At 38.6% G+C, this 13,525-nt stretch overlaps 2 protein-coding genes across 4 annotated transcripts in view; one reads left to right on the top strand and one right to left on the bottom strand.

Annotated features, from left to right (window-relative positions):
• Positions 1-12,605, bottom strand: part of mccc1 (methylcrotonyl-CoA carboxylase subunit) — a 25,064-nt gene extending 12,459 nt beyond the window's left edge. The window contains exons 1-8 of one of the 3 annotated variants that reach the window (XM_087303246.1): positions 11,555-12,605; positions 10,124-11,103; positions 9,899-10,032; positions 9,452-9,547; positions 7,962-8,083; positions 5,249-5,396; positions 5,057-5,178; positions 2,295-2,406 (exon numbers count right to left, since the gene is read on the bottom strand). In XM_087303246.1, coding sequence (XP_087159372.1) covers positions 2,295-2,406; positions 5,057-5,178; positions 5,249-5,396; positions 7,962-8,083; positions 9,452-9,547; positions 9,899-9,979 — 681 coding nt within the window. In that variant the 5' untranslated portion in view covers positions 9,980-10,032; positions 10,124-11,103; positions 11,555-12,605. 3 annotated transcript variants of the gene reach the window in all.
• Positions 12,373-13,525, top strand: part of kng1 (kininogen 1) — a 44,107-nt gene continuing 42,954 nt past the window's right edge. The window contains exon 1 of the mRNA XM_087302672.1: positions 12,373-12,722. The gene's annotated coding sequence lies outside the window, so the exon portion shown is untranslated. The remainder of the gene's footprint in view (positions 12,723-13,525) is intronic.

Raw genomic sequence — 13,525 nt, 5'->3', positions numbered from 1 at the left:
GAAAATCAAACACAGAGAGTCTAAAACCCTTTTGTATTAGGAACTACTTTCTTCCGCCATTCATTCACATCTGCAGCTGACATCAGAACAGCAGAAGCCGTTACTAATTCACCAACGTCACTTTAGAGCTAGTGTTTGAATGATTCTCTATAGCGTGATGTGAAGTGGCGCTTCTGGTGTGTGACCCCCTTAAGGTGATGACCGCAAATTATGCTCACATTTTAAGATTATAAGGCTGAACGTGAAATGAAATGCCTTCCGTCTACAGAGATTTCTCACCAGACTGCTGTTGTGTTTGCGATAAGGAGGGACGAGGCTTAATCCAGCTTCTTATTCGCAGCTTCTTATTGACTTTATCTGGTCCACCTTAAAAACCACGAGGCTTCCGTTTTTCAGCTTTTTATTTGCCTCAAGAGAACACACCGAGCAAGGACTTATTATGTGGTTCTGGCGCCATCTTGTGGATAGACAACGTCAACCGACGAGCTCTCAGAAATTGTAAATATTTAAAAATAGGCACTATTCTTGCAAATAAACTGCATAGTTGCAATCTGAACAACTTCATTCTCCACTAAAAAAGCCTCAAAAATACATTTTGTTGTCTAACAACAGTAATATTGGTCAAACTGTAGCGTCTCTGCTTGTTGCTTGCTGTATGTGGGCGGAGTAATACACAGAGGTGAAGGGTGAAGAGGCCTTAGTGTGATGTTACTGGCAAAATATCGCACGGCTATCAGCCAATCAGTTTCAAGAACCAGACAGAACTGTTGTATAAATATATTTTGTTAAATGCTTCCAAATATATTTTGACGTTGTATAGATAAAATTTGATCTATACAACGTCAAAATATAATTGGGAGCATTTGTGCGACTGCATAAAATTGATGTCGTGCGACAAGTTATCACAGCAAAATGTTCACCACATGCGTGGAATTAGGAGGCATTCACGCATTATTGTCTTTGCACCTAAAAACACCAAAACGCAGCGCTCAGGAATGGTTTAAAACAGTTGACATGTCAACTTGCTGCAATAAACAAAGCCTGCAATGCTTGCCCCGCCTTCAAGCTCTTCTTATTGGCCCACTACGCTAGAACAGAACACGAATGGATTGGTGAATATCAGCGGTCAGTTCCGATATTAGAGAATGAACACAACACTGACAGATTAAATTTTAGAAACTACCTAAAGTTACTAATAATGGCACATATGATTAGTGATCATGTGCTGAATGTCAATCCAGCATTTTCACTTTTCCAAGAGTGGATAAAAGACTTCCAGTGTTTAAAGTCCGCTATGAAAATGACTAAAGCATTCACCTTAAAGCCGGTGGGACGGAGTTTTCAGGTAACAGAGCTTGCCACTGAATCTACACATTTTAAGCATGAGATGTTCTAACATAATCTAATCCTTCATTTAATCGCCACGATGCTGTCAATTGTGTGACTGACACTGCGTTCACCATTCAATTCAATTCAGCTTTATTTGTATAGCGCTTTTACAATGTAGATTGTGTCAAAGCAGCTTCACATAAATGGTCATAGTAACTGGATCAGGGTAGTTCAGTTTTTAGTGTTTAAGTTCATTTCAGTTTAGCTCAGTTCAGTGTGGTTTGAAGTCATTACTGAGAGTCCAAACACTAAAGAGCAAACTCATCGATGAGTAGCTTTTCTGTTCCCGAACCATGCGAGCCAGTGGCGACAGCGGAGAGGGAAAAAAAAGGCCAATAGGAGAGTGAAGAAAAAAAACCTTAAGAGAAACCAGACTCAGTTCGGCACGACCATTTTAATTTCTCCGCTGGCCAAAAGTCTTGTGCAGAGCTGCAGTCTCAGCAGTGGAAGCTGTCACTAAAGAGCATGCATTCACTGAGATTAAACTGATATTGCAGCTTATGATAAACCGGTATTGCTATTTAGACGAAGTATGCAAATAATAAGTTATAATATCATCTGTGCAATATCAGACAGCACCCGTGAGAACAGCACAGTGATTATTGTTAATTCAGTTCATCTCAAGCAGTGCGTGCAGGGCCGGTGAACACGTACAGATTTTTGTTTATTTGTTAGTTGTGATTAGAGAGTTAATATATAATAAGATCTGTTCATAAACATGTGTAGTAACGGTGCTCATAATTTTGGCAGGTGCGACTACATATTCTTTAGTGCACCTGACTTTTTGAAGTTATAGGAGCACCGGTGCTACCAAGAAAAAAGGTTCATTTCGAGCCCTGTATAAAATGCATATGTAAATCTGGATCCCAAAATAATAAGACACAAGCGGTGTGATTTGTTTTTACCCCTGGAGCCTCCTCGATGATCTTCTGGTGTCGTCTCTGAACACTGCAGTCCCTCTCAAACAGATACACAGCGTCCCCATACTGATCTCCAAACACCTGCACCTCCACGTGTCTAAAACAGCAGCATAAACACTTACACATTGAAAACATCAAAATCAGTCAACACTAGCGGTGTAACAGAGCAGCAACCCACTGTTGGGCATGCACGGATTAATAACTTCTTTTAACTTGTAGATTAATCCGACATTTGTAACGTTCGCAGAGAGACTGCCTCCCACAAATAGCATGTGTGAAAACTTTTTTGTCTTCCTGTGACCCAAATGCTTTCTCAGGTTGTCAAAGGTGTTTTCAGTCACTGCTTGTTTAGCCTGCATCAGCGCTTTCAATGTAACGCTGCACAATTAATCAATGAAAGATCAGCATCTCAATTCAGACACCCACACAACATGAACAATAATTGATTATATTTGCATTTGTTTATTAATCATTATTCAAATTTGCATTCTGATCGAGAAAGTTTTTACAATTTTCAGCTAAAGTTACGAACAATCTATGGGGCAGGTTTCGTAGGTTGCTAGGCGACCATCAACCGTTTTCTCAGAGAATGACAAGCTGACAAAACATTGCTGACACTCTCATAGTTTTATTTATGGAGAACATTAAAAAGCACTGCAGTGATGTGTGTTCTGTGTTAGTCTGAGATAATTAGTCTACTGAAATGTGTATATTCCATACAAGCTGAAGCTGATCGGTCAGTTCTTGTCACTTGACTCGTGATGCATAGGCGGCATTCATTCAACTAGGAGTGCCTGGAAGGCACGAGTGCGTTCCATTGGACTTAACAAACTTGCACGAACTCTAGCATTGTTTTTCAGTTATCCAATGCTGAATTCAGATATACTGTTTTGAAAATGTGCATTACATGCTGGAATGTCTGTCTTTGTTTTGGTTATTTAACCCACCCAATGCAAGTTTAGCTCTCAAAGCATGCACTCGTGACTGAAATGTGACCTCCGGTGGACAGTAACAGACTCCGAAATGTTGGATTCAGAGCTCCATATAAGGTGGTTGTTAATTAGCAAATAATATAAATATTACAAACTTAAACATTAGGTGAGCAGGTTACATTGTCACAAGTTCTGTTTGTTAAAGGGTCATGAAACACCAAGACACATGTTTTAAGCTGTTGACAGTCGTATATGTGTCCCACACTGCTAAAAACACTATCAGGACACCTTTATTTCACTAAAAAGTGTAAATTGGTTGTTTTTGCGTTATTTCAAGCAAATTTGTACTTCTGGTTTGAAACGAATTTTTGAAGCTGCGTCACGGCCATGAGATAATAGTGTGTATTCCAGCGTGCAGACTGGACGTCTGTGCCAGAGTGTGTCTTATTACGTCTTACAGTGTGCTGCATTAATGCATGAGTAAGGCTTGGTTCAAACCAATCAGCGCGCTCTATTGTGCAACTTCATTAATATTCATTACTGTCAGAGTGTAGACGACAGAGACGCCACGTTGTGTTGGCAAAACAAGCGTGAAGTGTTGCTTTTATAGTTTGCTGCAGTTGCTGCAGAAGTTTTCATTTTCTTTCTGTGAGAGCTCAGCTGGAGTCACGTGTGTATTAACAGTGTACGCGACGCGCGACAACAATAACTTACGTGTCTAAGATTGTTTGCCTGAGAGCTGTTCTCATCTGCAAATGCTGAGATCCGGATTCGCTTGTAGTCTTCTCTTAATAAAGACGCGGCTCTAGTTGCTGGTGATTGTCCTGTCTCTACAGATTTGGTAAGTGAGCGACCAGTGCTCTTTGTTTATTCAGTTTGTTCGTATCGAACTAAGTTAACTATTGCACCGAGTGAAAACATGTTAGCACCAAAACCAAACTTTAACCTCGTGTAGGGTTTTTACCGCATTTTGTGACCGGAATAACACACGCGGCTTTCTGACACTACCTGCCGTGTGCATCTAAGTTTCCAGGAAATGCTGAGGGTTTTTTTCTCTCATTCGCCGTGCGGTATCAAACATTGCATGAAAAATACACGCTTAGAGCAGCTCCTCGAATCAAATATCTCGTTTTTCGCAACGGACATGAATTAAATCTCTGAATGAAAGAGCCAAACTGCAGTTAAAGTCCAACATTTAATAATTTGTCAAATAATTTGACAACACATGTCCATGTAAACACAGTCACTTTCTCCCCGTGTGTGTGTGTGTGTTTTGACTCTGAAACTCAGCGTGCCCAAATAGACACTCCCACACCATGCCTCTTTTCTTCCTCCGACACTCCCCCTAAACAAAGCTGGACACGCCCACTTTTCTGTCTTTTTCCAAAGTAGAGGTGTGAAAACACCCTGCTGAAACGAGGGGGTTTCATGGCCCTTTAAAACCAACAGTTTCTAGCAGTACTGTTTTGTAATAAACGGAAAGCAAATTATATGTCTTTTTCCCTTCTTATGGATGTTTTTTCTTTCCAAAAAATGGTCTGATGCGTGACTCAAAAACCGTAATGTGATACGAACAGTAAAGTTTGTATGTTGGCACACATTTTAGAAGCCATTTATCAAACTCAAGTAAATGAACTGAATCTTTCACTGTATTAGACCTGTCACGATACTGAATTTCAGTACTGAAATTTATTAAAAAAATAGACAAAATCCCTGCCCATTACTAGAGAAATAAAGATGAATTGAGTTGAATTTGTGATCCATTACACCACTAGTCAACACACATATCCTCAAACACACAGGAGTCAAGCATACCTGGGGTTTTCAACAAACTTCTCAATCAGCATCACGTCATCATTAAAGGATTTGCGAGCTTCTCTTCTTGCGGACTCCAGCTGTTCATGAAACTCTGCTTCAGACTGCGCGATTCGCATTCCCTGCAGGACAAAACATCATCAAGTCAGCAATAACTGTGTAATAATTGAGTGAAAACAGCACAAGCTGTACCTTTCCGCCGCCTCCTCGAACCGCTTTAATCATCACAGGGTAACCAATCCTCGCTGCCTCGCTCTGAAGTCTCGCATCTGATTGGTCGTCTCCATGGTAGCCCTCGATGATTGGCACGCCGGCAGCTGACATGATGTGTTTGGATGTACTGAAATAGGCACAAATAAATATGTATTTTTACATATATCAGAGGATGAACAACACAGCTGAATCCAGCGGTTCTGAATTAAATAGCAATTTTACTGCTTTATAGCAAACATGAGTTTAATAATATAATAATAACTCCTGTACAGCAGTCCCACGACATTCTGACACTCGATGACACTCAAAAACCCTGTCAGAAAAGTCTAGTGGCTGTGAATGAGCTTTTACAATGTCTGCTATAACGTTAACGTTGTTTTTGGTGTGTTTACATTGATGAATATGGCCACTGTGTATATGCACAGTACAGTTACGATAGTTCTTATTGCCACATTAGATCGTCATGACAACATGATATCGTTGCCTTCAGTGATTTCCTAAAGGTAAATACCAAAAAATAACACAACTGGAATAACTACAGCAGTCGCCATCGTCTGACCACATATGAAGCAAGAGATCGTGATGACCAATAATGATGTGTGCAGGTGTTGTGCTGTCCCAATTCTTACGCCCCCTTCACACGGGGCGTCAGCGTCAACGCTACCAATTCACTTTGAATGGGTGAGATTAGTCGTTGCATTGTGGATCCGTCGGCGCCACTTCAGAGTCGTTGCTCGCAGCAGAAGTTGGGACTAGCTCAGCATCTGCCAATCAGATCGCTGTATGGAAATACACCAGCTAGACAGTGACCTATTGCTGACTGAATTTCATTGGCTGACGCTGCTATGACGATCATGTCAGCCCCAACTTCAGACACGCCTTCAGTCAAGCGTTGACGCTGAAGCCCCGTATGAATGGGGTGTTAGGGCTTAATTTTAAAGCCTTTCCCCTTCACACTCGGTTGAAAGGGCTAAAAGGAAGGGGTAGGGGTACAAAAAAAGAACTGGGATTGGGTCTTATTGTCTTCCATAATTATTAATATATGACAAAAAACTAAAAAATAAAAGATTTAAGTTTCCTCATCTTGTGATTGTTTCACATTTTCAAGGCAGAGGACTGAAGTGATTCCTCAATTTAGTTTATTATTTAAAGTTAAACTCTGCTGTTATTTTGGGATTTCCGCCTGGATTTTGCCTACCCAAATTTAAAAGCTTCCCAAATCCACATGCAGGGGTGTAAATGCAAAAATTTGGTATTATTTTAAAGAAAACCCTTTGCATTTTCATAAAACTATTGAAATTGTTTAAAATGTCTGTATATTATAATAAACACCTAAATAATGAGTTGCTTTTTGTATTTTTTTTTATAAACTCAAATTTGAAAGTGTACTTTTTAGGTTCTGTGTGGTTTAGCGTGCTATTATTAATTTTGGTGGTTCCTGCACATGTCTGTAATCATAGGAAAAAAGAAAAATGTCTCCACCATAATCTATGCAAAAGTTATTGTATTGCAACTGATGAGAGGTGCTGTACAAGCCACAGGGAGCGATAATTTTTTCATATTTCACTATTCTTTTGTTTGATCAAACATAATTCACTGTGTTTGGAGCACATCAGACATATAAAAGGATTACTTATGCACATCACCTCAAAAACAGAGGAGAATGGCCCTGAAGCGCACAGCATAAGGTAAGAGATGACAGCTGTCTGTGCTATCTGGGGCTGCTTATTGATCATAAATGTATTGCTTTCACTTCTGCGCCATGGAAACACCGCGATTCATTCAGCAACTGTTTGATATGTGAATATAATTCAGTAAACAGAACGCTAGAACCGTATGAGCACCGGCAAGAGCTTTCATTTGAGCTATAACTTGTACATGTGTCATATGAAAAATATGAAAATGAACCAATGTTCAATACCCAGCTCGGGTCTCCAAAATACTGTGTATTTAAGTGTACATAACTTTTGTACAGTAGATTAAAACCAAACTGATGCATATGTGCATAAAATACAGATTGTACACTTTCAAACGAAACCACTCACAGGGGTCTGGTGCAATGCTAGCCCTTTAAATCTGAAAGCGAAAGTCGATGACGTCACGCAGAGTTTAACTGGTTAACCTTTGTCTAATTTTGCTCTAAAGTACAAATTTTAGCTTACTTTGTTATTTCCATTCCCAAACCCTAGACAAAAAGGGAAAGGAAAATAACACATGATTAGTTTTAAACATGTAAAACTCATTCTTGAACTGCAGCTGATCAGAAAGAGCTGAACAGATCTTTTAAATCGCAGTTTCTTTGCAAATCTTGTTCTGTAGACGTTTACACGGAGACATGTTAATGCATGTTAATGCCGGGGCCTGATCGAGCCAAAGCGAGGCTTTCTCGGGGGCCAGCAGCTGGCCTATTTTGGCCCGCTGAATACCTTGGGCCAAAGAGGGCCAGCTGGGGCTTCAGGGCGGAGTGAAAGGAGAGGCGGAGTTTGCCCGAGTCTGTTAAAGATGGCATGCCGTCATTACACTAGTTTTCCGATCCCACACGAGAACAAGTACTTGTTGTGTTTCTATCACTCCAATATGACGGTGGACACACTATACCTGCACATAGTTCTGTCCAAACTACTTACAAAGGTTGATTAAAAATGTGGTTGCTAAAGACAAATAACTACATTCTTCCCTATATTAACTGTACCTTTTGATGCCCATGTCCCGAATGGCTGATGATGGAGGCCCAATGAAGATGATGCCTTCCTGTTTGCACTGTTCAGCAAACTCAGTGTTTTCAGAGAGGAAACCATATCCAGGGTGAACCGCCTAATAAAAACAAAACACAATAAGATCTTAATAGAAGAAGAGACCTGAACCTGACTTTTGATGATGGTGAATGGCCTGATATTTTTAAAATGTTAAAATGGCATGTTAAAATGGCCTCCAGGAATGCAGAGACATGATTTATACACAATAATAAATCAGTTTTACTGGACTCCTGATTGGCTGGGTCATTCTACAGCTTGATTTTCTTTCTCTGAAAGCATTTGAGAGTTTCCTTGGCTGTGTTTTGGATCATCGTCCACCCTGGCTTCATCTTCAGCCTCATGCTACTGTAGATGTTCATGAAGCAGCTGATGTTCATTTACACTGAGGAAGGGCAGAGGGTTGCTGAAGAACTACTGAGAGATTTCATCTGCTGTCTGGGCGTTCCATGTCTTTCTACACCTTCCTTTCTTCATGTGTTCAATACTTTTTCCCCTGTGTCATTTCAGTTTATTACTTCATTTGTAAACTAATTAGTGTTGTTTTCTTTGTATATATGGATTTCTTTAGTTGTTACCAACATCTGGTAAACATTTCAAGTCAGCAGCACCTTTAGAAATTTGCTTTCTGAGGAAAATGGTGACATGTTCAATACTTATTTTCCCGCTGTATAGTATAACAAATATTCCAAGTACTCAAACTATTTGATATTAAATAAAAAGAATTATTAAAATTAATTTTAAATGAATTTGATGGACTGATTTTATTTATTCGTTTATTTTCATTTAGTTTTTTCCCTTTCCTTTCACTTTGACTTTTGCTTAATAAAGGTTTTTAATTCTATTTAATTACAGCCAAGTTGTGATCGCAATGCCTTAGTCGGAGACTAGCCTATTTGGGTGTGTTAACAGGGTAAAGGCTTACTGTATTCTATCCTGTATTTTAATCACTAAAACAACACACATACACACAATGAATGCTACACAACAACAACAACAACACAGAGGCTGCGCCCGAAACCGCCTACTACTCAGTAGGTACTGCATTTGAATTTAAACGTAGTAATTGGCCAATGGAAAAGTACATTCTTTACAGTATGAATGTGAAAAGTATGAATGGAATTCGGATGTACTACATCCGCCATTTTGTCATGGTCACGTGACCTACTTACGTCAGTTGCGTCGCTTTACTCCCATTCATGAATTAGCTCGTAGGGCATTATGGGATAGCGCAGCATGCATGGGATGCGCACTCCAGAATCTCGCCGGAAGTAGTAAGTCTTCCGGGTACTCCTCGCATTCTATGAATTTGGACATACTACTCGGCTCGCATACTGATTTTAGAGTACTGTATAGTATGGAAGTATGCGGTTTCGGACACAGCCAAGCAGTCTGTGAAGTGTTTATTAGCCTGTTTTGGTGAGCTCACCTGTGCTGATGACTTCTTGGCCACATCCAGGATCTTGTCCATGCACAGGTAACTCTGCTGAGACGCTGCTGGACCGATGTGATACGCTTCGTCCGCCTGGTGACACATAAAGATTTTCACTATTTAACATGACTATCTTTTAACGATGGAAAAAATCTGTCAAATATTAAGCTTAAGATGTGTCAAGTTTTCAGGAACATCATTAAATATGGTTTTCAACAACTTTCATACTGTATACTTTTGATAAGAAAGATAATGATTTAAAAAAATACAATAAAATCTAAGACCATACTAAAGGCAATGCATCCAAAACAAAACTTTATACTAAAGGAAGATCTATTAGGAAATAATGTGGAAAGAAATGTCCTTCCTCTGTTAAACATCACTTGGGAAACATTTAAAGAACATTATAACTTTCACAGGAGGCATAAAAATTGATGTTCTCACCATGGCCACATGCATGGAATGTCTGTCTGCGTCGCTGTAAACCGCGACCGAACGAACCCCCATCTTCCTAGCTGTCCGCATCACCCGACAGGCGATCTCTCCTCTGTTAGCGATGACCACCTTCTCGATCCGGCCTGTGCACACAGAAACACACTGATAAACACACTAGAAGACAACAATAACAAGCAAACTGCAGAATATGGATGAAATAATGACACATCTTACCCACAGAGCCATGTCTGACGGATCCTTTGGTCCAGATCAGCGTCCTGCAGTTAACAGAGCATTTTCATTTATTTATTCGTTCATGTATTAATACAGATTGTTCTAAAGAGCTTCATAGGAATGTATAAGATAGCAGCAAACTTTCCTTTTTGCTTATTTGATGATATATCATACGATACTGTTAATAAAACAATATGAATAGCCAAATTGAAATTCATTTTGAAATGTAAAATGAAAATTCGCCGAAAGAAAATTTGTATTTAAATGAGCGTTTTCCAAGCCACATGTGCAGAATTGGTTGTAAAATTAAAATGAAATTTCATTATATTTGCATATCTATATCAGCCATTTCCAACCTTGTGGTCCCCGAACCGGACCCCCTCCAGCCCAAGGCTGCGCCTTGAAATTCTTTCTATAAAAATGACAATTCTATTCATAATTTTTATGGACGTTTGATTTTAAACCAAGAAATCAACATTATCTAAGATTAATAAATGCTTCACAAGTAGTTTTCATTGAGTTTAGATTAATTGACTAATGTTAATAAAGACTTATTATACATTGTTGACAAAGAGCATTTTCAATCAATATCTCATGGATGTCACAGGTAAGATTAACGTGGAAAATGTTTCAAAAAATAAAAGCCTCTGCACGAATTTGGTGCTGTGAAGAAAACCATTGCCAATACAACAATCTAAATTGTATTAATAGGCAACAACATAGGCAATACCATAATAGGCAATAACAAATGCATTTTTATTATCACAAGATACTGTATTATTAAGTTTCAGCATGTCTAGTCACAAGTTATACATCTTACTTAATTACCCTGTAAAAGATACTGGACTTTCTAGTATGTCATTTCTAAACTCAAGTCAGATTAGATGCAGTCCATGAGGACATTCATTCATTTATTCATTCATTCATTTTCTTGTTGGCGTAGTCTCTTTTTTAATCCAAGGTCGCCACAGTGGAATGAACTGCCAACTTATCCAGCAAGTTTTTACGCAGCGGATGCCCTTCCAGCCGCAACCCATCTCTGGGAAACATCCACACATTCACACACACACTCATACACTATGGACAATTTAGCCTATCCAATTCACCTGTACCGCATGTCTTTGGACTGTGGGGGAAACCGAAGCACCCGGAGGAAACCCACACGAACGCAGGGAGAACATGCAAACTCCACACAGAAACACCAACTGAGCCGAGGCTCGAACCAGCGACCTTTTGCTGTGAGACGACAGCACTACCTACTGCGCCACTGCTTCGCCTCCGTGAGGACAGTTTATAAATATTACTGAATATTGGGGTAAAGTTGGTTTTATATTTGCACATTTACTTTTATTTACCTTTAATATGATTTCAGAAAAGTATTAATTGCAAATTCTAAACAGGGAAATCATTTGCTAATGACTGTCAATGTACAACATTGTTCACAGTCAATGAAATAGTGCTAATGTTAGTCTGACGTCATACTTATTTATATGTGATATTAAACAGAATATCCAAAGTAGCATTGTAAACAATATAGGGACATTGTCACAAGTTGTGCTCACAACAATACCTTTTTAAAGCCTTTACAATTTAAGTAGCCTTTTAAAACTATGCTTTACTCGAAGCTGAGTCTGAATGTGCCAATATAAAACCAACTTTACCTCATGTTACTGAATATAGTGCAAGTAGATTTGTTTTGATTTGTTTAGTAAAGTGTCTGAATGAAGTAATTGTGCTGTGAAGGGCAAACGCTGGACATCTCAAGAGGTGACCTCTTATTTAATGTGAAAACATTAATATTATAAGTATTTTAATTTAAAAAACGCTTATTATTACAGTATTTTAAAAGAATAACATTAAGTAAAACATTTCATACACATAATACAAGCATCTCCATTCACCTTGCAGTACATATTTTATTTTTTTTTAAATCCAATGCTTTCTGCAAAAATATACAACCTCAGTATTCAAAAAGATTTAACTGCAGTTAAACTATAAAAGTCGAAGTTAATTAGTTTGAAATAAATCAATTAACTTTAGGCTTGAAGCAAAGTTTGAATGTCAAATCTGACAGATCGACTGATATCAGTGCAAACCCGCATAACGTTAACTGTATTGATTCATTCAGCCGGATTCATGCACACACACACTCATATAAATGTGTTGAATATATTACTAAGTAGTTTGTAACTCACAGCAGATGTTTGTTTATAGTTCCGTTGATGTGAGTTTTCAAAAACACGGCAGCCATGGTCACTGTGTTAGCATAGAACAACCGTGACTACGCGACTCCTGCACTAAAACAGCGCATCAGTCTCATAAATTTCACTCATATATTTTATATAGTTGATGTATTTTTTCTAAACATTGGTATTTTGTTTAATTATTCTGTTTACGCTGTGGTTAAAACGCTAATATTTGTGGTGCTACGTGTAGCCGGTGGATAGCAAGCCCGTTAAGTTTGTCCCTATCGTCTTACCGTACTTCCAACAGCCAATCAGAAGGGAGAAATTGGAGGCGGGGACGACGTCAATATCAAGGCATTATGGGATATGTAGTAAAATAGGATTATTTCGCTTTAACACAAAAGAGATTTAAGGCAATAGGCCTTTTTCACACTTCCTGGTTCCGGTAAGCGAAGCAGTGTACCACAACATCCGGTTTCAATGCGACGGAGCAAGAAAGAATGGCAGGGTCATCTCATCGCTGTGATTGCTGCGTTCCCAGCTGCTCCAACTCAAAAACGACACTCTTACTTTAATGACCACGATCTCCCGAAAGACGAATGACAGGGAAAATCATGGAAGACAATATTAAAGGGGGTTGAATGCCGTTTCAAGTTATATGCGGGAGTACACTCGTATGCTGAATGCACTTCAAAGTGGAGATTATTATGTTTCATTAAAGACTGGTGGTCTATGGTTTTATAATATAGACAAAACTCCAGTTAAGCTATCTGCCTTCCACAAACAAGTGCTCATCGTGGTCATTAATCTATAAGCATGATTTATCCCTACATTGTTGTTATTTTGGAATAATAGATAGTTCATACAAATGCAAATCTCTTTTTTTTTAATTGATTTGACAGCAAAATTATTTGTTTAGTCAGTTATATAATAAAGATGGTATACTTTTCTTACAATGAAGTCCTTTATTAAAAAATCTCAATAACCCAGCAAGTTTTAAACTGTTATTGGTTCAATTCCTTCAGAGACATGGTATTCATATATGTTATTTAGAGGTATTAATAAGACCATCCTTCTGATGCATCGTCTTTTGATATTACTAAATCTTATGTCGGCAAATTTTGTTTTACTAAATACCAAGATATATAGAGCGATGATAGAGCTATTCATACTCTTTTCAAAAAAGAAATCATTACTGTACCTTATATTCAATTTT

Source organism: Danio rerio, chromosome 22 (genome assembly GCF_052040795.2).
Source record: "Danio rerio strain M-AB ecotype USA chromosome 22, GRCz13ab, whole genome shotgun sequence".
NCBI classification, from domain to species: domain Eukaryota; kingdom Metazoa; phylum Chordata; class Actinopteri; order Cypriniformes; family Danionidae; genus Danio; species Danio rerio.
This window is presented reverse-complemented; position numbering and strand designations above follow the sequence as displayed.